The sequence below is a fragment of the Suncus etruscus genome, chromosome 10 (genome assembly GCF_024139225.1).
Source record: "Suncus etruscus isolate mSunEtr1 chromosome 10, mSunEtr1.pri.cur, whole genome shotgun sequence".
NCBI lineage: Eukaryota > Metazoa > Chordata > Mammalia > Eulipotyphla > Soricidae > Suncus > Suncus etruscus.
In genome coordinates, this window is record NC_064857.1 from 112,626,004 (window position 1) to 112,646,058 (window position 20,055).

At 37.1% G+C, this 20,055-nt stretch overlaps 1 protein-coding gene across 1 annotated transcript in view; it reads right to left on the reverse strand.

Annotated features, from left to right (window-relative positions):
- Positions 1-231: 231 nt before the first annotated feature.
- Positions 232-20,055, reverse strand: part of NPSR1 (neuropeptide S receptor 1) — a 249,539-nt gene continuing 229,715 nt past the window's right edge. Inside the window, 4 exon segments of the mRNA XM_049781739.1 lie at positions 232-273; positions 4,446-4,527; positions 4,529-4,556; positions 9,623-9,709. Coding sequence (XP_049637696.1) covers positions 232-273; positions 4,446-4,527; positions 4,529-4,556; positions 9,623-9,709 — 239 coding nt within the window.

A 20,055-nucleotide genomic window follows, 5' to 3' on the forward strand; every position in this document is an offset into this window, starting at 1 on the left:
CACTCAGTGATTGTGACTCAGTGCTCAGAAATCTTTTCTGGCAGTCTCAGAGTATCATATTGGAAGTCTAGGACTAACCCAAATTGGCTATGTGTAATGCCCTACCCGCTGTGCTCTTGCTCTAGCTTCATATTAATCACTATTTTTCTTCTGCTGAGGATAAGTACTTCTCAATTTTGACTTTGTGTCAGAGGACCAACAATTTGTGCTTTCTCTGAGAAGCATGTGTTGCTACAATGAGCCCATGAGGTTGGCTGCTTCCAACATGCCCATCTGCCAAGAAAGAATATGCAAAGATAATACAAAATGCCAATGGCTGAAAATGAATTTGTTAGTATATCAAGGACAAACATCTTGTTGGATACAATTATTCAACTTTCAATCCAAAAAATGGGAGAAAAATCTAGGCATAAGGGAATCTTTTATTTACTTCTTAATTTGTAATTTATATACAATCCTCTTTTAATCCCTACTGATTTCCTATTAGTAGATTTCCCAATCTTGGATATTGGGCCAGTAATACCTCTAGTGTTGACCACTGGGATGGGGTGGAAAGTGGGAACATAGCTATAAATGAGAGAGAGAGGGTCCATTCTTCCAGGATGGTATGAAGAGTTGGTGGCTTTATATTGAACAATATTTGCTGCTGGAAGTAATACATTCTCAGTAAAATGTTTAATTTCTCCATTCCTAAAGTGATGACAGAGGAACTGTGAGAAAATCATCTCAGGCTATGTAGTACCACCTTTATACAAAGGTACAAAAGTATCCAGGAAAACTGATTATCTAAGATAGTCTAGAACAAATTGTTTAGAGGTCTAGATGAAATTCAATGCAATATTTAGACAGCATTCTTCAAGGACTTAGAAAAGTCAATAATAAAGTATGTGTGAAACCATAAAAGTTTCAGAATAGCCAAAAACATACTGAAAAAGAAACAAAACTGTCAGGCATCTCATTACCTAACTATAAGCTGTACTACAAAGCCATAGTAATCAAAACAGTATGGTATTAGAACAAAGTTAAATTTCCAGACCAATGGGTTTGTATAGAATATCAAGTGACAAACCCCCAAGTACATGGTCAATTAGTTTTTGACAAAGAAGCTAAGAGCATAAAGTAAAATAAAGGCAGCCTCTTCAACATGTGGTGTTATGACAATTTGTAGCCACATGTAAGAAATTAAAGATCAATTCATATCTCATGCCTTAAGCAAGTCAATTCAAAGTGTATCAAAGACATTGAGATCAGGCCTGAATTCATAAAGTACATTGTAGAAAATATAGGCAGAACACTCCAAGGCAGACCTCAAAGGAGTCTTTAATGATAGGATGTCAATGGGAAAGGCTATAGAATTAAATTTGAATAAATGTGACTACATCAAACTAAACAGGTTTCATATGGCAAAAGAAACATAGACTAAAACTAAAGGACAGGTAACTGATTAAGTCAAAATATTTGCACGCAGCACATCAAATAAAGGGTAATGTGAAAGATATACAAATTATGTATTAAGGTTAACTCCACTAAACCTAAAAACCCCATCAAAAGTGGAGAGAGAAAATGAATGAACACTTCTCTGAGGAAGACCAATTGATGGCTAACAGGCACATGAAAAAAATGCTCGTCATCACTTATCATTAGGGAAATTTAAATCAAGACAATAATGAGATATCATTTTATACCAGTGAGGATTGCACATATCAAAAATATTGGGAACAATTTGTGTTGCCAGGGATATCACATCCATTACTGGTGGGAATGTTGGTCCAACAAGCATTGGTTGGAATGGTGTTCTAACCTCTATGGAAAGCCTCTAAAGAAAACCTTTCAAATTGAAAGTTCTCAGTAAAGTCAGAATCAAACTGCTGTATGACTCAGCAATCCTACTTTAGGGTATGTATCTCTGGGACAGACATTCATCTTAAAAGATGTATGCATACCATTATTATTGTAGCACTCAGGACAATAGCTCAGAGTTGAATCAACCTAGATGTACAACAGATGAGTGAATCGTAAAGATGTAGTGTACACACACACACACACACACACACACACACACACATATATATATATATATATGGAATATTACATAATTGGAAGAAATAGTGCAATTAAGCAATTTGTTGTAACATGGATAGAGCTGGAAGTTTTTATGTTAAATGCAGTAAGCCAGAAGAAGAAGGATAAATATTGAATGGTATTGCTTATATGTGGTATTTAATAATTAAATAGAGTGAGACTAATTTTAAATTTATCTGGGTTTTAAGAAAAATAAAAGACATTATTGTAATAATGCCTAGAGACAATAAAGATGAGCACTGAAGGGCTGGCTCATGATTTGAAGCTCACCACAAAGAGTGGTGAATGCAGTTAAAGAAGTAACTACACTATATGACAATGTCATAATTGTCACAATGAGTGACATAAGTAGAATATGTGAGATAAGTAGAATGAGTGAGATAAGTAGAATGCCTATCTCGAATACAGGTGGAAGGAGGCAGAAAGAGGGAGATTGGGGACATTGGTGATGGGAATGTTGTAATGGTGAAGGCGGGTGCTCTTTTTATAACTGAAACCCAACAACAATCATGTTTGTAATCAAAGTGCTTAATTTTGAAAAGAGAAAAAAATAGTTATTGAAGTAACTTGGTTTACAATAGTTTTAATATTTATGCTTTAGGCTTATACTGTCACTGAGCCACACCCATCATCAAAATGCCCAATCAGTGTTCCTAGGTCCCTATGTGTTCACTCTCTTTCTCTCCCCAAACCATGCCCCTTAAAAAAAGAATAATTAAATGGAAAAATGCAATAGTTTAAAGAAGTTTGTTGAGAACATTCTAAGTCTCAGAATTTGGGGGCAGAATGAAAGAAATTTAGTGGAAGAGAAGAAAGTATGAAAGGAAGGAAACCAGGGGCCAAAGATCTTTGGTGCATTGGTGATGTTAAGAAAAAACAGAACTAAATATTTAAGCCCAAGTTAACAATCTTGAAATTATGAGACTCAACTTTTAATAACAAAAATTAAAAATGGGCCTGCTTTGATGGCAGGCTGGGATAGGGGGTGGTCATGTGGGATGCATTCTGGAAACATCGGTGGAGAGAGGTTTCACTGGTGGTAGAATTGGTTCTGAAACATCATATGTCTAAAATACAACTATGAATAATTTTTTAAATCATGAGGGTTTAAATAAAAAAGAAAAAAAGGAAAAGATCTAGATAAACTCTGGCTTGAACAGAATCTGCATCTCAAGCTTCTAATTTCTCTCCTGGCCATGTCATTATAACATATTGTCTTTGCTCCCTAGAGAAAAAATAGAGCAGGATAAAAATTAATTTGGCCTGGTTAAAGGGAAGTATGTACTTCAAAGATGTAATTATGAGTATATATTAGAGATCAGGCACTGTAAGAGATACTTAACAAATCGCTATCTATCTTCTTCATCATAGGCCTTCTTCCCACAAGTCAGAATCAAGTCCAGTGGACATTACTGGCCATTAGAGAACTGCTAGACCCTTAGTATAGGAAAGGTTATTGAAGCTTTTGAAAATTAAATAACTTTCCTAGGATTATATTAGCCATGAATCAGCACTGGTAAGAATTTAATTTTGGCCCTGAAAAGATTTGAGCTTGCTTAGGTCTTAAACCTGCCCTACTGTTCTATTGCATCTGTATTTCTCCACCTACTCCCTGTAGCTTATTCAGGAAGACAGCTGAAAATTAGCAAAATGACTGAGTAGTTGTGGGCGGGATCTAATTTCAGTTCTATACTAATTATTCACATAACCTCAATGTTATTTATATCTTGAGTCTTTATTTGTAAATGGTAGTAACAATCTGTGACTTGCTATAACCATGACACTGCATTGAAACAATTGAAATGTAAATGCTCTGAACCCAAAAAAAATGTTTTGTATATGTGACCTGATGTAAGAGGTAATGAAAACTCTGGATAAAACCTGGGTGCCAAAAGGAGGTATTGTGATATGCATGATACTCCTTCAGTAACAATATTGCAAAACACAGTGTCTAAAAACAAAGGAAGGAAGAAAGATAGTGACAGAAGAAAAATGACCAAAGGCAAGGGAGAGGGCAGGTGAAAGGGTAAGAGTGAAACTGGGACTTTGGTGACAGGTAATGTGAACTGGCCAAGGATGTTGTACACTAGAGGGCTGACAGTTAATCATGAACAACACTCGTAATTGTGAAAAATATACCCTGTATTATGAACAACTTTGCAAATTACTGGTTTAAATAAAGTAATTTTTTAAATTAAAAATAAAAAGAGGTGCCTGACTATTGGTTTTAATTGGTCCCTCTAAGAAGAAAACTTCTGCCGTAAGTGTCTTGAGACCACATCCTGCCAGAGGTCTGTGGATCCAGAAAAATATGTCACTATGAGTGCAGCATATCATGTGACCTAGTCAGCAGTCTTACCTACACGGGCAACAGACAGAGCTATTGAATGACCACAGTGCTCTTTGGTTTCTGGAAGGAGATTAAAGTTATTCAAAATGTCAATTGAAGTATGGACTCCAACAGCAGAGAAAGGCTAGGGAACAAAAATGTTATTAGTTCAAGGACTATTTGGGTTGGGTCTGATTAGAGCTTTGAAAACTTAAGACATTCTTAATACTTAGGATTATCCACTACTCATTGAACCAGCATCATGCTTTATACACACATATGTGAATACAAACATTTCTAGATCAGAAAATTCCCTAAAGTTTCTGCATCTGGAAGGGGATGATTTGATATGATTATTGAGGGTTCTATATGATCACTCTTTGAATCTTAATAGAAAGTCTGGGATCAATTGGGTATTACTTTAACTTCTCAACCTATAAAATGGAAACTCAGCAAAATCCTTTGAGACTCTGAATAAGTCATAAGAACAAATAGAACTCTAGTTTTAAGTCAGGGAAAGGTTGGTGCCTAATGTTTTTAAAGAAGCTCTTGGTTTAAGCCCTATGGTTTCAAATTTATTTTCTAAAAAAATATAAAACATCCCATAAACAGCTAGGATTTATGCTTATTCACATCAGTTGGTCCAGTGAGTGGAGAACCTTATTATGTTTGGCCTCAAATACCCAAAGTAGAGAAGTAGGAAATGGAAACCCAGATGAAAATTTGAATTGACAGACTAAGAATGAAAATTGTCCAACCCAAAGTGGTTGGGCCTCATTCAGTTCAACAAAGCCTGAATAAAGGCCTGAACTTAGTGAGAAAGGACTTGAGCTTTCTCTGTTAAAAAGGAATCTTGCAGGACCTCTGATCTTTTTCTGCCTTTTGACTTGGTCTCATATGAAAACAATAACACTAACTCTTCATCCTGTGAATCATGGAACTTCTCAGTTCTATAATTAGGTGAGTTAATTCTTTATAATAAATATTTTTATAATTTTTAATTCTCTTTCTTTTTCTTCTCTCTCCCTTTTTTTCTACCTTCTATTCCTCTGGGAAATGTAGACTAATGCCTTCAGACACAAAAGTAGATATTTAAAGACTGATTATATCTCCAATTTTCATAACACATTTTCTTCCCCTGCTTCTCCATAGTCCTTGAAAATATAATAAAGAAGAGTGAAAGCACAAAGGCTAATGAGTTTGTAACTAACCTTGATGATGGCCCACAATAATGACTATGGAAAGGCAAAAAAAAAAATGCCTTTGAGGAAATTTTGAGAAGTGTCTGTTTTGTGTTTGTACGTGAGGAATAGAGATTCTGGCTTTCCAGAGATGCTCCTCCTCCTATATGAACCTGAGACAGTCTCAGTCAATCCCAAGAGCCCTCATGAAACTAGGCATTCATGCAGTGATGAAACTAATTTATAACTGATCCAGCCTAGAAACTTTTTTATTTTATATAAGGACACAAATATTTTAATATGCATTGATTCTTTCAGAAATATAATTCCCTTACAAATGAAGGAAAGGTAATTTTATTCAATTTTAAATTTTACCAGGGTTTTTTAACCTCAGAAAATCAAGTTACTGACATAAATACATTCCAAATTTCTGAGTGCATCCATGACACACATCACTATGTTTTGCATTTGTGGTTATAACTATAACTAGATATAACAATCTGGCTACTTCATTATTCTTTCAGTGTAGCTGTGCCCAATTATTCACACACTGAAATCCACATTGTTTCATTATCAATAATTTTCTTTTAATTCTTCCTTTATATTATTATATATTGATATATTTTTTTTTGGTTTTTGGGCCACACCCGGTAACGCTCAGGGGTTACTCCTGGCTATGTGCTCAGAAGTTGCTCCTGGCTCGGGGGACTATATGGGACACCGGGGGATCGAACCGCGGTCCGTCCAAGGCTAGCGCAGGCAAGGCAGGCACCTTACCTTTAGCGCCACCGCCCGGCCCCTATATATTGATATTTTAAAAATAATGTTTAGTTCTGAAATAAAATCTATGCATAAAAATATGTTATTTCAGGTTGATTAGGGGCATTATGGATTATTAGATGCAGAGGTACTTAAGGAAACAGACTGACCTTCTTGTGGCTGTCTTGCTTTCTGATTACAGAGATTTGCAGGCTACACAGAGAGCTCCTAATAATAAAGGCTATATTGGTTGTGACACACTTCCTGACTAGACACTGGGATAGACATGTATCTATGCCTCTGATTATTTGCAAACACCAGAGGTATCTTTGATTTATTTTAAAAGTTTCAGGAAAGAACTTAATCCCTGTGGGTTGGATCTGCTTTATCTTTACTCTGCCTGCAATGTTGTTTTGTACCTATATTCTACTGGCTGAGTCATGCTGTTTGTGATCCACTTGGCATTTTGAAGTTAGAATGATGAAGCTGATTGTTGGTGATTTGATATGCAGTTAACATGAGATCTCTGCTTTCTAGGGAGTCAAAGAGCTGCAACAAGAGGAGAAAGGGCAATTTTTGAGCAAAAAAGAAAACAACACTAATCCCTTTTCTTTCTGGTATATCCTTCATACCAAAAATATTAATTAAGCATTAAGTGTGTATAGATCTATAGAATGTTTGAGTTGTAATAATGCAAGAGCACAAAGCTAAGGACCTTGCTCTCAAGGATTTATTACTCCAAAAAAGGGAATAGACAAAACCCCAAATCAATACATATCCTCCAATATAAAGCAACTTTGAGGGAAATGAGGCAAGGGTTAGGGAAGACCAAGACCATATATAGTAGGTTTTCTTGGAAAGGTGACACTGTTGAATACAATGTGTGGAAAGCAGGCCAAAGTCTGATTGAAGCAGACCATTTGACCAAGGAGGAAAAGGTGAAAGTTCTCCAAGGTGTAAATAAATTCATGGTTTTAAGAAACACCAAGAAACCAAATGTGACTGGCACCAAAGGAGCAGTGAGTGATGAGAATGAGACAGAACATGTGATTCTAGACAGATCATGAAGGCTTAGGAAGTCTAGGGAGGTAAGTAAGGTTTATTACTAGTGTAATGGGTAACTATATGGAAACTTTCAGGGTAATGATAGTATCTGATTTATAAGGGGTTGCATGATCTCAATGACTGCTTATCAGAGAAGAACAAGAGAAGATAGAAGAAAAAAAATCTAGTTCTAGGTATTGGTAGACAAAAGCTCTGACTAAAGCAGAAATTGTACAGATAGGGGGAAATGCTTAGATTTAATATTTGTTTTGTAAAAAAAAAAGTTCCAGGTCTTTCTAATAGACTAGACATGTGGAGTGTGAGAGAACTAAAACAACAGACAATCCTGAAATTTTGGGTGTGGACATTGAATGGAATATGACTTTGACTAAAATGAGGACAATAAGAAGAGTTGCTTCTGCAGAGGGTAGAAGAACATGCTAAGACTTTTGACTTTTGGTGTATGTGCTAATGGTTAAAAGGAAATTACAAATTCCAATAAAGATCTTAAGTTAAAATAATAATTTATAGGCAAAGTAAACAGTCTTTGAAGAAGTGATGGAATAAATGTTACTTTGAGTTTGAGAATTGATGTTTGGTATTTTGATGTGGGGCTACGATAAAGATGGTTTTACTCATAGTAGGATAGAAAGGCTCCAGAGAATGAGGTGAAACTGAAGACACAGGAAAGAGTGGAGCAAAGAAGAGAAAGATACAGGAGTTTGTTACCGAGGCCTATCACGGCATTTTTCAGTGAAGGAGTAGGGGATTAGGATGGGTGCCAGGCACTCCAGGTGATATAACATGAGGGGTAGCAAGTCTAGCAGACAAAGTAAATGACAGAGCCATATCTCTACTGGATTGATATCAAAGCCTGGATGGACAGTAGAAAATCAGCATGTGGCCAGAGGATGGAGGAATTTATAGGAACAGAATAGCAAGCAACTAACCAGAAATCCTAGACTCCAAAGTCTCAGTGACAGATGGGGACAGTGGAGAAACTTGACAGAGACCAAGGAGAGACCAGCACACACAAAAATCATTGGGGAACCAGGTGAGATGCCAGGCCTAAACATAGGACTTGAGTGGGAGGACAACTGCCTTTCTATAGCTGTTAAATAAAGAACTCTAACTTTATAGACTTCTCAAATACTGCTGCTAATTTTATATGCAAAACTTCAGACTCCATTAAGGAGCTTGAAGGTGTTTCCCAGTAATAGCATGTTTATGTGTAAGTGATCCAGTCAATGAAGAATCTACATGGAAGTAAGATATCATGGTGAGCAGAAAAATTCTTGACTAGTCAAAAAGAAAGGGAGCTTGGGGCACAGTGAACATTTTGACAATATGGAAAAGCAGAAAGTTTATTTATCATAAAAGGGAAAAGGCAGAACTTGTGGTTGAGAGGCAGGCAGGTTGGTAAACGGGAAGGCCGAAGAATGGGACAATTCTGTTTTTAAGTGAAATGTCAAGATTGCTCTAGAAAAATTTTGGGAGCTTGGGAGAATGTACACAAGCATAACACATATTAGTGCTAGAGAAATACTTAAAAACTTTGTTAGAGGCAAGAAAAGAAGACGGTAGGGCAGGAGATAGTAAGAGCATTTAGGGAGTGACTGGTAGTGACCCTGAAATTAAAGATTCAGAAGATATGTGATGTCACTTCTGTCTTCTTTTTGTTCATCAACTTTGCCCTGGAGAAGGAAGACTTAGAGATAAAAATGGAACAAATAGGGAAGAGGAGAATCAGACTTAGCAGTGTATATCCAAGTGAGATTTTCTTTAATGCTCCATCCATCCAGTCTCCCTTGCATGCAATTTTATTCACAAAGAAGGGTCTTAGTAGACATGTTGGTCCTTCATGGAGCTACAGAAGGATAAAGTTTGCCCATTCCTTTATCCTGTTATTCAATATTTTTAAAGATAAATTTTATCTGATAATTATGTAGGTAAGTAGATACTGTGTTTGGTCCCTATAATATAATTTATCTTTGTTTTATAAAATTATTTTTATAATATTATACCTTTTATCATAGTTTCTGAGAGCTCTTATATGTTTCAGAGCTCCTAAATACATCTAGAATTTCTATATGGTTGGAATGTCTTTTGACAAAGATAAAAGTGACTACAGAAAACTCTTTGTGAGATTTCACCATATGGCCTGAGGAACAAATTTGCTTTTGGAGGATTTACACAATCCAGCAACACAAAAAGAAGTGATTATTACCAAGAATGATGATAGCACTGTACTTCATGACCTTGATTCTTGTTTCTAAGACGAGTCCTCGGTTGTAGCTGGTACACAGCTTTCCATCTGCAGATATGGAAGTTAGAATGGAATAAGGAAACATTATTTTTGCAATATGCATCATACCCACCTATGTCACAAGGACCTTATTGGCTATTTCAGGGTGACCTTAGCTTCAGGATGGACACCAGAAACATTTAGTTTGCAGCATAATATCAGAAAAATGACCAGGCCACCTAGATCCTAAAGAAGCTTAGTTGTGTGCTCTGTGTCTTCAAATATAAAATTAGTCATGGGCCATAGGAATGGAATTAAGACACATATCTGGTTGCTTTAGGCACTTAAAAAAGGCGACCTTCCTAGCACAGTTATCCAGACACCTTACCTCTAGCGCCACCTCGCCGGCCCCTATAACAGTTATCCAGACTAAGAGCTTAGTCACTAGAAGTGTAAGCTAGAGATGTAAGTGTGTTTGAGACTGTGTAAATGAGTGTGTGTGTGTGTGTGTGTGTGTGTGTTGAATGAATTAATACAAACACCGCTTTAGTTGAGAAGACTTGGTAAAAGTAGTGTTGTTTAAGATGATCATAATTTAGGAGTGCAGAGGGCATTTTTGTATTGCGTTTTTGTGTTCCTAGAATATATCCCTAGGAACTACTAGAGATATACTGGATCATAAGAAAGTTTTCCAGTTTTTTGAGGAATATCCATATTGATTTCCAAAAAGGCTGGATTAGATGGCATTTCCACCAACAGTGAAGGAATTTTGCTTTCTCCCCTCATCCATGCCAGCACTGGTTGTTTTTGTATTTTGTGATGTGTGCCACTCTTTATGTTGTGAGATATCTCATTGTTGTTTTGATTTGCATCTCCCTGATAATTAGTGTTATAGAGCGTTTTTTCATGTGCCTTTTGACCTCCTGTAATTCTTTGAGGAAATACCTGTGCAGTTCTCCCCATTTTTGGATGGGGTTAGATTTTATTTTCTTCTTGTTAAGTTCTTCCAGTACCTTATATATCTTAGATGTTAACCATTTACCAAATGGATTTTGAGTTTATAGTTTCTCTCATTTTATCCAAGTCACTATTTACTTTGAAGTGCAGAAGCTTCTCAGTTTAATGTAGTCCCAACAGTTTATCTCTGCTTCCACTTACTTGAACAGTGGTGTTTCCTACTTGAAAATGCCTTTATTCTTAATGTCATGAAGTGTTTTGCCTATGTTTTCCTCTTATGATTTCAAATATTATATGAAGGTCTTTAATTCATTTTGATTTGATAGACTACATCCTTTGTGCATGGTATTAAAGAGAGGTCTAAGTTCACTATTTTTGCATGTAGTTGATCAGTTTTCCCAACACTACTTGTTGAAGAGGCTTTCCTTGCTTCACATTGTATTTCTTGCTCCTTTATCAAAGATTAATTGGTTGTATACCTGAACTTCAGTCTCAGAATATTTGTTTATTCCACTGAACTAAGGGTCTGTCTTTGTATAAATTCCATACTATTTTAATGAATATTGCTTTATAATATAATTTAAAGTTGAGGAAAGTGATTCCTCCTATCTTCTTTTTCCCAAGGATTGCTTTAGCTTTCATGGTCTTCTATTGTTCCAAATGAAATTTAGGATTGTTGCAATCCTTAGAGGGATTGCATTAAGTCTACACATTAAATCTGCTTTGAGAATTATCACCATTTTAATTATATTAATCCTCTCAATCCATAAACAGAATATATGTTTACATTTCCTTGAATCCTCTTTTATTTCATTTTTCATGTTTTTATTTTGGGGCCTCCCCTGGTGATGCTCAGGGTTTACTCCTGACGATGCGCTCAGAAATCTTTCCTGACTCGGGGGACTATAGGGGCATTGGGGATCAAACTCAGGTCTGTTCTGTGCATCCGCATTCAAGGCAAATGCCCTACCACTGTGCTGTTGCTCCTGTCCCACCTCTTTTATTTCTTGAAGCAGTATTTTGTAAGTAACCCAGTTGCCAGATAACAGATGAGTGGCTAAAGAAACTGTGGTACATTGACATAACGGAATATTACGTAGCCATTATGAAAAAAATGAAGTAATGAAATTTTCTTATACATGGATTGAAATGGAGATTATTCTGATAGTAAGAGTCTGAGGGAGAGAAATATACTCAGAATCTCACTCCTCTGTGGATATAAGAAAAAGAAAAGACAGTGGGGAATTATATACAGAGGCAAGAGAGATGAGGCTTAGGAGGCCCAGTTTATGGTAGAAAACTTGCCACAAAAATAGGAGAGTGCACTAGAGTAGAGACGGGTCTACTATGAAAGTGACATGCGTGGCGCCTCTTCATACACAGTAGTACAAATCAAAATGTCAAGAAAGAAGTGAGAGAGAGAAAGAGGGAAGGGTGGGTGGGAAGGAAGAGGTATGAGGAACCATGAGAGGGAAATTGTTGACATTGATGTTGGGAAATGCACACTGGTGAAGGTTGTTGTACATTGTATTACTGTAACCTAATTATGAACAACTTTATCTGTGAAAAACTGTAGTATGAACAGCCTGTAACTACAGCGTCAAACTAAAATATTAAAAAAAAGATCATAATTTAGAACAATAGCACTTGGTAAAGAAAGTGAGCAGAAGGCAATTTGGAGGGTAGAGATAACAGACACATTCTTTGCACTCTGTATGATACCTTCTTTCTAGGGCTTCTGAATGTTCACATGATGCCTTTGTGAACATTGTGGGAAGGGTGGTTTTTTTCTGCCCAGATTAACTCTTTTCTCAATGAGAGAAGTGTAGGTGGGATGTTATGTCTCACGGCATCAGCTGGGTGCCATTGTTCAACAGTCAAGAGTCCAGGCCTGTTGTTGCGCCTTGTAGAAAAATATTTATATGTGCATTTGGTGAGAAATGGATTCCAACTAATGCATTGGGTTCGGGGGGGGGGGGTCTCCTTCTGGTGAATTTTTAATTTAAAAAAATTTGTAATGGTCAGACCAAATACTCAAACTAAAGTCAATGACAATAGAATTAAGAGACACAAACTACAACAACCAATACAAAAATGAACCTGTTACACTAGCAGTCCAGGGGACTATGGGTGGAGGTATGAGATGTATGCTGGGAACTATGGTGAAGGACAGTCAACAATGATAGAGGGAATGGGCCAATTCACTGCCACTATGCACCTGAAATACAACTGTGAACGACTTGTAATTCACATTGGTCTCAATAAAAATAAATTAAATTTTAAAGTACTTTATTTAAACACTGTGGTTTACAAGGTTGTTCATAATACAATTGTTCTTCTTTTTAAACAGTTACAAAGTTGTTCATTTTTTAGTTTCAGCCATACTCTATACAACATCCTTTCACCAGTGCACATTTCCTGGCATCAGTATCCCCAGTTTCTCTCCTGCCATCCCCACTGCCCTCTCTCCTGCCTGCCTTTGTGGGAAAAATTTAATTCTCTCTTTTTTTTCTCTCTCTGTCTCTATTTTTTTCTCTCTTCCTTTTAGGCACTGTGGTTTACAATTCTGCTACTGCATATCAGTTATCTCCTTTTAACACCTAAGTCTTGTCCAGATTGGTAATTTCCAACTGTTATCATAGTGGTCTCTTCTCTGCCCCATGTTCCCCTGTGACAAGCTTCCTGCCATGGACTGATCCTCTTGGCCCTTGTTTCTATTGTTTCTGTATATAATTACCATACTGTTTTTTTATTTTTTCATATCCCACAAATGTAAGGACCCAAGGCTATGAGGTTCTTTGGATTACCCAGGAAACTCTGGGCCTACAGAGTTGTGTTTTATATGGCAATACTTCAGGAGATCTGTGGTGCCAGGAATGCTGGGAATAAAACCAGTGTGACTGTTTAAAATACCTTAAATCTTAAACAATCTCTTTGGACCCTTGACACCTAAGCTATGAGGGATTGGTTACCATACACAGGTCACAGGATATGTATTCTCTTGTCTGCTTTACAATATTCAGATTCCACATGTGGCATTTATTTCAATCCCCATAGAAATTTGGGGTTTGCGCTGTTTATTCTATATTCTCTCCCACCCAATTCAGTCAACCCAACAATTATAGCATAGGTGCTATGATAAAGGGACTGAATAAAAAAGGCCATTTTTTTTTCTATTCTCTAGAAATAAACTTTCAACCTAGAATGAAAGATTGTGTAGTTTCCATAACTCTGAGTGAGATGAGAGAAACACAAGCCAAACTCAGATTTGACGGGAGAGAAGAAAATTATTCTTCCTCCTCACCCCCCCCCACACACTATTATTACTACTGTATGGCAGGTACAGAGATGCCCAAGATAGAACTGGGCTGTTTTTGAAATTTGGAAGACAGGGGAAACATCTTCAGTCAGACACAAAAATGCAAACAAATGTAGCTCAAGTAAACCCCTGTAAATTATTTATGAAAATGTCTATCTGAGGTGAGGCCATAGTGTGCAGAGACATTGATTTTTGGGGGCAAAACTCATATTAGTTAGGGCTTGGGGTATCCTGCTTTGTTCTCTGGGATTACTCCTTTCAGAGTTTGAGAGAAATGTGGGGTACAGAGGCTAAATATCTGGTTGGTGGTAAGCAAGGCAAGTGTCCCATCCCTGTGTGGAGTCTCTATCTGAAAATTTACTATTGAAGAAAAAATTATCATTGGAAAAAAATATTTCAGGACTTTGTAGGTGCAGTGAATGGAAATACTAATTATAAATGAATTTTTTTTTTTGGTTTTTGGGCCACACCCGGTGATGCTCAGGGGTTACTCCTAGCTATGTGCTCAGAAATTGCTCCTGGCTTGGGGAAACATATTGGGCACTGGGGAATTGAACTGCAGTCTGTCCTACGTTAGCATGTGCAAAGCAGATGCCCTACCACTTGTACCACCGCTTCGGCCCTATAAATGAATTTTTAAAGTTTTAGAAGGAAAACTTATAAGACATCTTGGGTACTATTTAAATTTCCAAATAGTTCTGTCAGAGTGATAGTACTGTAGAAAGTGTGACTACCTTACATGAGTTCAACCTAGATTTCACACCAAACACCCTATAATTTTCTCCAAGCCCTGTAGAAATGATCCCTAAATGTAGTACCAGAAGTAAGCTCAGAGCACTGCTGGTTGTGTTCCCCTCCTCTCAAAAGAAGCCTCATCTAAATAACTCTGTGTATTTAAAAATCTCCTTGGTGTCAGGAGGTGACTATCTCAGAACCAGTCAGAACTCTGGTTCTCAAGACCATCTCAAGATGATCAAGAGATATAATCTCAAGAGGATATAGTTGAGGTATTTTTTGGTTGTCATAAATGGGGTTAGATATGCTGCTTGTATCAAGTGGGTTTAAGATAGAAATGTTAAAATTCCCTTTAGTACACAGAACAGTACCCCCAAAAGAATTTTCATGTGCAAATACCGCTGGTATCAAATTCTCATATCCAAGGTGGTGAAAAATAAAACCCAGATATTTCAGGAAAATTCCCTATTAATCCAGGTCTTAGCTTGTCTATTTAAAAAATGAAATGTCAAATACCAAACTCATTGTTATTTTAATGATTAAAATAAAATGATGGTAGATACCAAGAGGATGACCCCCATGCTGAGAATATTAATTCCCTCATTAGTTGGAATGAATGAGGTTTTAATAGCATTTCAGGAGGAATACTAGCTATCTTTATGGAACAGAACAGAAGGTATTACTGCATTTAGCTAGTCTATTATACAATGTTGTGAACTTTTTTTTATAGGGATTATATACATCAAAAATGAGCAGACTGGGGCTATACCCATAGGTGGCAAGTTAAAAAAAGACACCCAGGCAAATCAAATCCTTTCAAGTGTCCTCTTTGATTTGCTCCTGAACAATGTGACTCTGAAGACATGACTAGTTTTGTTTTTTGTTTTTAAAAAAAAGTTCTGGAGATTGACATCTGTGCTCTAAAATATATTTAAATAGAAACTTGCAGTGTTTTCCGCAGGGTAAAAATGGGTGACAATATAATCAGCTACCTGCCCTTCCATTTCCCAGTGAAATCAGTGAAAAGTGTCTTTAATCTGACCACTCTAGGAAATGCAAAGCCTCTAGCTTCTAAAGCTGGCTCTTCAAAGAGAGCTGAACTACAAAATACTATAATTCTCCTTTATTGGGAGATAAAAGGATTATTTCTACTCAGACTTTGCTGCTGAGCTGGAGTGAAAGGCAGTTCAAATCACCTGTCACTATGCTTTAATGGGTAGGGTAGCTCAGAGGCAGCCGGTCCATTAGATTCATCCTGCAAGTAGCACACTGCTGCCTTGGGCTGCATTCTGCTGGAAATGATGAAAATGCAGCTTCAAGAACCATGTTGCACTTCTCATCTTCCTATAGCGCATGCTCTTGGCAGAAGCATTCAGAACCTTGGGCTGCGTGCCTAAATGGAAGGCATTGGTTTCTTGTGACTTTACATGAAGCGATATTAATTCCTGCCAGGTATAGAAATCCGTCTGGAGACCTATAATGAGTGCAAGTGATTTGTTTGCTAAAACAAATTCTGCAAATATTTTAAAATGTCTTTCCATATTCTAAAAACTTTATGTACTTCAAATAGACTACAAATATTATGCACTGGGGCCTTGGAAAAAATTCAAGGTTTAGAGTACACATGCCAGTGTGTTCTGCCTTGATTTCATCCCAGACTCTTCACTACAGCTTTGCATTACCTAAAGGGCCTAAGCAGTACTGAAACACTGGCTCTGACTCCCAGACATCCAGTCCCCAGCAACAAAAATTCATACATTTTTAGTTTTGCCTGAATTCAAATATTTTTGTTTGTTTGTTTTGACCCCACACACTGGCACTTAGGCCTTGTTCCTAACTCTGTGCTCAGAAATTACTCCTAGCAGTACTCATAGGACCATATGGGGTGCTTGGTGCTTGGTTGTGTATAAGGCAAGAGCACTACCTGCTGGGCTATCTCTCTGTACTCTAAATTCTAAAATTTAAAACTTTGATATTCACCTTGATTTTTGATCATTTATTATTTTTCTCTATAAATATAACATTAATATTAGTTTTTTTTTACCATATTAGGTCTCCTCTGCATAATTACAGAATTTTATCCTTCTTCCTTTTGTGTATGTGTGCGTAGCACATACTCCTAAAATAATGTGGCACAAATTAAGTATCATCCAATATCTTCCCTGGATTCATAGCTCTTTTCAACTTCCCAGCTTTCTTTTCAATAGTACCTAGTCATATCACTAAGTTCAAGGGAACTTGGAAATCTGTGCATAATGTTTCTAGGACTGACCTAAATAGATAATTGGTCATTCTCCCATCTTCTTTTCTCTCCCTCTCCCTCTACTTGACTCATAGCAGATACTTTAGCAGTCATCTGTTAAAAATGGCAATCTCCATCTGGTTGAGTTTCCATAGGATTTCATGGACCAGCATTTTTCTCCTTGACCTTTGCTGTCAATTGAATAAAAAATAAACTATTTATAAGAACAAACAATATTTAGGTCTTTATGTCTGCTACCAGTTGCCTAACTAGAGTAGAAATTTGTGGCTTATATGCAGTGCTGTCATAACAAATGCCTAACTCATGTGGCTTTCACTAGTGTGCTGGGGGCCATTGGATAGAAGAGCAAGTGACGCCTGAAAAGGCAGATCAAATGTCTACTGAGCCTGGAGCCTAGCAGACAAGGAGTTCAGGGTTTTCCAAAGAAGCAGCAATAAAAAGATACATACAAGAAGAAAATTATTACACAAATTGTATCATGTAAATAGAGAGTCTGAGAAACCTGTCAGCTGCAAGCTGAGAATTAGAAAAGCTAGTGGTGAAATTTAGTTTTATTTAAAGCAACGGGATCAGGGAAGAGGGCAAATAGTGTAAGTCCAAAGGTTGGAAAATCAGGGAGCTAATGGTATAAATTCTGGTCCATGTCCTAAGGTTCAAGAGTTAGGAGCTCAAGTGTCTAGTTCAGTCCATTTGTCTTTTTTGGGCCTTATTGACCTATTCAGGCTCTTAGAGGGTGAGGATCAACTGCATTGATGAAGAAGATCATTATTTGTTTAGTCTCCTAATTCAAAAAGTTCAAGAAATTTCCCCCATACACACAGAGAAATAATGTTTTACCAGGCATTTGGGCATTCTTTAGCACAGTCAAGTTGACATACAAAATTAACTATCAGAGTTGATAAACAGAATATTAATAGTTACGTGTTGATTGCTTTTTATAGCAAGGTTTATGGAGGGCTCAGAATTGATCGGTCTATGAAAAAATAAAGGAAATTAAGATAAATCTTAAGAGTTAGAATACTGTTGAGTTGTCAATGTCAATTGCTTCCATTAGCTACATATTTTGTGTAGCATAACCCAATGGGTAGTGAAATGCAGACAATTTAAACCAGAATATTATATCAATCAGACTATACCTGATTTCAAATTAAGCTGAAACAGAGTGATCTTAACCAGCACAACTCCAGTAAGAACCAATCATAGCACCTAGGCTTTGACATAGGATTTGTGCAAAAACCAAGTTCTAATTACAGGTACCTGACTGCAACAACTGAAATTGAGTAGAACTTTTCCTGGGACTATGAAGAAAGACCTTGGGATTGAACAATTAGTATGCCTGAAACCTGTAGTCAGTCTTATAATAGTAGTTATCATAGGTCATATGATAGATGCTTTATGGATGTAGACTCCCTGTTGTTGTTTTTTGTTTTTGTTTTTGGCCACACCCGGTAACGCTCAGGGGTTACTCCTGGCTATGCGCTCAGAAATCGCCCCTGGCTTGGGGGGACCATATGGGACGCCGGGGGATCGAACCGCGGTCCGTCCTACGCTAGCACTTGCAAGGCAGACACCTTACCTCTAGCGACACCTTCCCGGCCCCGACTCCCTGTTTTTTTTTTTTTTTTAGGCTAACAGTATTTCCTTTCTAATTTCCCCAACTTTTTCTGTGCCTATGCAAAACTGAAAAAAAAAAAAAACCTGCCCCACAAAAATAAATAAAAATTTATTTTAATTTATATTTCCTAGATATGAATTCTAGATAGGGGCTCCCTCATTTTTCATGGAACCTTCGGACATGAAATACTTTTTTTTTAATTTTTATTGTGACTGAAGTTCATTACACAAAATTATTTACGGTACATAGTGACAATGAATGAAGGGCAGTCCCACCACCAATGTTGTCCTCCCTCAACTCTAGTTCCCAGCATGTCTCCCATTTCTCCCTCCTTCACCCTCCCCCCCCCCCCCAATACTAGTGTAACTGGTCTCCACTTTACAGTTTGTTGTAGGTTGGGTATCTATTCTGTTTGGTGTTCCAGTCTGGTCATTTTTTATTTACACTACATGTTCATATGACTAGTCCTGGTATCATCCTTTCCCCCCCTCAATTTATGAGGCTGAATGATTCAAGTTATGCTATTCTGTTGGAGATAAAGGGTTAAGGAAAAATGAAGAAAAAATTTGGTATCAACTACTAAAAAAAAAAAAAGAAATTAAGAAAAAAAAAGAAAAAATCACCGAATAATATTCACAAGAGTGAAAAAGAAAGAAAAAAGTGGAAGAAAAAAGAGAAGGAAAATAATATCAAAAACAAACAAACAAACAAACAAAAAAACAAAACAAAATCAGAAAAAGTGCTGGAGTGGCAAGGTTTGGTGTTACTATAGCCACAGTAAGTATAGGGGAAGAAAGGAAATTCCCATGGCCTAAGAGAGATTCAGGGTTTCTCCACTCTTGAAGCATATTGTCATGGGGAACAACCACTGGCTCCTTACCTTCTCATTGCCATATCCCAGGCTTTTTTTTTTTTTTTTTTTGTGGTGTCAGGAACCTTTCCTCTCAGTTGTGGATGAGAAAATCAGGCCACTGTAGCAAGCAATCTTGGTATTTGCACAGGGCCTAGGACAAGGCCTAGGATAGAGTCTTTAGGTTCTGTTCCAACATTGTTGGTGTGTTCAGTTTTCTGTATCATGTGCTCCATGTTTTTGCTCATTTCTAAGCCGATGTCTAGGAAATTATGGTTCCAAAGGTTCTGCTCAGTCTCTGTTGTCAGAATTGGGCCTCTCTACTAACAAATCTTGATTTTTGTAAGAGACCTGGGCTATAGCCTAGGGTAGAGTTTTTCTTAATGGTCTCAAGGTAAGTTCTGTCAGTCATGATTGTCAAAGTCAGTTTTCTGTAAGTTAGTGCTCTTATTTTTCATAGTTCAAAGGACGATATATCTTCTGATTTCCACTAAGTGTTAGGTGATGTGATAGGACCTTCTGGTCTTAGGTCAAGTTGTCATTTCCTCGCTGTCCTCATTGTCACATTAACACTGGCACAAGTAAATTTCCCAACGGAGCTTAGTTCCTGGTGTTGTTGCAGGGAGTTGTTTCAGTTCTAAGTCTGGTATCTGGGATTTGAGAATGAACTAACACT